Genomic DNA, 2,776 nt, shown 5'->3' on the forward strand with positions numbered 1-2,776 from the left:
CCCCTAGAAGGTACTCCCAGCCCCACCCCCTCCCGCAGTCCCTGCAGAACTGGATTCCTGGCTGCAGAGAATCAAAGTAAAGTGATTGTTTTGGGTGGAGGGGTGCTCCCAACAAGCCCTCCCCTAGGGACCCAGGGTGGGGTTGGTGGCCCCCCAAGCAGCGGCTGGCCCTCAGCTGGGCTGACCAAGTACCGGGATCAGCGGTTCCTCCAGGGCGTCTGAGTAGGTACAGCGTTCGTGTGGGCTCCAGGCAGGAGGCTCATGTCTGCCACCTGGCACCCCCTTCCTCGGCACTGGCAAAATGCCTAGGGACAGCAAGCCCTCCAAGTGCTCCTAAGGCAGTGCAGAGGGTAGCATGCAGCCAAGGCTTCCCCCGAGTCACGCAGGAGCAGTGACCACACACCTGTACAGAGCACGCCCGCAGCCACGCGCCCTCCCGTGCTCCGTGGACAGCCACGGTCAGACTCCCATCCAGATGGGGGTGGGGTGGGACCCTGGAGGCCACCTGCTGATTCAGAGCACCCCAGTTGCCACAGTCTGCTGAACTGCTCCAGGGAGGAGGGAGTGCAGCTCCTGGGGGGACCGCCTAGGTGCCGGGCTCCATGCTGGGCGTTTCGGGTTCTCTGGCTCCCTGAAGCTACCCAGAGCCCAGCCAGGGAGGCGTGGCAGCCCATTTTCTAGCTCTGAAGTCACGTGTCCCAGGTGACAGCCTGGGGAGACTTGCCACATGTGCCAGTAGGTCTGATCCTGAGAGCCTGGGCCCCTCTTCCACCTGTGCAGAGGGAGGTGACTGTGTCTGTTCAGGAAAAGGGCGGCTTCCTCCGTCCCCCTCGCCTGTCAGGGACGGTGCCCACCCTCCTGGAAGCCGCCCGCACTTGTGCATTCTAAAGCTTCCCCTTATCTGGGCTCCCGGCCTCTACCAGCCAGCAGCGGGGAGTCGCTGGGGAGGGGGGGGAAGGGAGAGAAGAGGGGGAGGGAGGGAAGGGGAGGGGAGGGGCGCAGCTCCTTCCTGCCCCCACCCTTGTCCCCGCGGCCTGGGAAAAGGCAGCATATTGAGGCGCGGGGCTCCCAGCATCAGGCCCCGGGATGCTAATGAGGGCGAGCGCGTTCCCACAGCCCGGACATTGTGCCGCGCGGCCCACCTGCTCCTCGGGGAGCGCCCATTGTGCCCGCGCCAATTCACAGGCAATTTAGCGTGCGCTAATGGGCCGGCGCCTTTGTGCGGCCCGCGCCGCCATTGGCCGCGGAGTGTGGGAACGGCCGCGGCGCCCGGGCCCCAGGCGCCAGCCCGCCGCCCGCGCCTATATAGGGGCCGGGGCCCGCGCCAGCACGGGACGCGCCCGCTCCGCTCCCTGCTTCCTCGCCTCCTTGCCTCTCCCCGCGCCAGGCATGGCCCCCAGCACCGTGGCCGTGGAGCTGCTCAGCCCCAAAGAGAAAAACCGAGTAAGTGCGCGGCCGCGGCCCCTGCGGCCCCCGCGCTGGCGCGGCCCCGCTGACGCCCCCTCCTCCCGCCCGCAGTTGCGGAAGCCGGTGGTGGAGAAGATGCGCCGCGACCGCATCAACAGCAGCATCGAGCAGCTGAAGCTGCTGCTAGAGCAGGAGTTCGCGCGCCACCAGCCCAACTCCAAGCTGGAGAAGGCCGACATCCTGGAGATGGCCGTCAGCTACCTGAAACACAGCAAAGGTGAGCCGCCCGGCGCCCTGGAGCCCCGGCCCGCGCGACCCCCGCCCCGCCCCGCTCCCCGCCGCCCCACGCCCCGGGCTCCCCGGCCCCGCTCACCGCCGCCCCGACTCCCCGCAGCCTTCGCCGCCGCCGCCGCCGGCCCCAAGAGCCTGCACCAGGACTACAGCGAGGGCTACTCGTGGTGCCTGCAGGAGGCCGTGCAGTTCCTGACGCTGCACGCGGCCAGCGACACGCAGATGAAGCTGCTCTACCACTTCCAGCGCCCGCCGGCCGCGCCGGCCGCGCCCGCCAAGGAGCCCAAGGCGCCTAGCTCCGCGCCCGCGCCCGCCCCGGCCAAGGCCGCCGCCGCCGCTTCTGCGCGCCAGCCCGCCTGCGGCCTCTGGCGGCCGTGGTGACCCGCGGGCGGCAGCCCTGCCCGGAGGACCAGAGGGCCAGCGCGTTCCTCTGGCAGAGGGAAGGGCCTCCCCATCGTCCGTGCCGCCCCTGGCTTGGACTGGCCCCTTCTCCGGAAGGCTCTCTCTCCAGGCTGGCGGGCCAGCAGGAGGGTCATTCTCAGAGAATGTGCGTGCAGTGTCCTTGTCATTTAGGGCCCATCTTCTGCCAAATGTCTGACCCCATGGGGTTGCTCTGTGTTTGCATTTCAGCAAGTGACTTCCGGGAAGTCCCCACTGCCGGGGTTCTATGATATTTGTAGGCGGCGGGGCTCGGCCAGCCGGCGCCCCATGCGTAGAGGGCTTTCTTCAGATCCGGTGCTGCCAGGCCAGTGGGCCTGGCGCAGGCCGTGCCGTGGGCACATTTGCCTTTTGTGAAGGCGGAACTCAAGGTGTATCCTCGTAGGAACGACAGTGTCAGCCTGGATGGGCGTGGAAGGACAGGGCAGAGCCGTGGGCGCAAAGCCCCTGGGGATGCTTTGCTGTCTGGTCGGGGCTCACACCGGGGCTGTGTGGGGCGGCTGGGGGTCTCCACCACGATCCTTAAAGGATTCCCGTGTGGGTGGGTGCGCGTGGGCACAACTCTGTACTCAGAATTTGAACTCTCAGTCACGTGGGAGCCACGGGACTGCTCTAAAGACTTCTAATAAAATCGGACTAG

General features: G+C 67.7%; 1 protein-coding gene across 2 annotated transcripts; it reads left to right on the forward strand.

The window, feature by feature from the left end:
• The first annotated feature begins 1,283 nt into the window (after positions 1-1,283).
• On the forward strand, positions 1,284-2,776 carry HES5 (hes family bHLH transcription factor 5). Of its 2 annotated transcripts, XM_060141666.1 has the most exons (3): positions 1,284-1,443; positions 1,519-1,684; positions 1,802-2,776. In XM_060141666.1, exons 1-3 carry the CDS (start codon positions 1,390-1,392, stop codon positions 2,077-2,079), a joined length of 498 nt encoding a protein of 165 aa, XP_059997649.1. In that variant the 5' UTR covers positions 1,284-1,389; the 3' UTR covers positions 2,080-2,776. The 2 variants fall into 2 exon arrangements, with proteins under 2 accessions (XP_059997649.1, XP_059997648.1); XM_060141665.1 differs by having other exon boundaries at positions 1,519-2,776.

This window comes from Lagenorhynchus albirostris, chromosome 2 (genome assembly GCF_949774975.1).
Source record: "Lagenorhynchus albirostris chromosome 2, mLagAlb1.1, whole genome shotgun sequence".
In the NCBI taxonomy this organism is placed as follows: Eukaryota; Metazoa; Chordata; class Mammalia; order Artiodactyla; family Delphinidae; genus Lagenorhynchus; species Lagenorhynchus albirostris.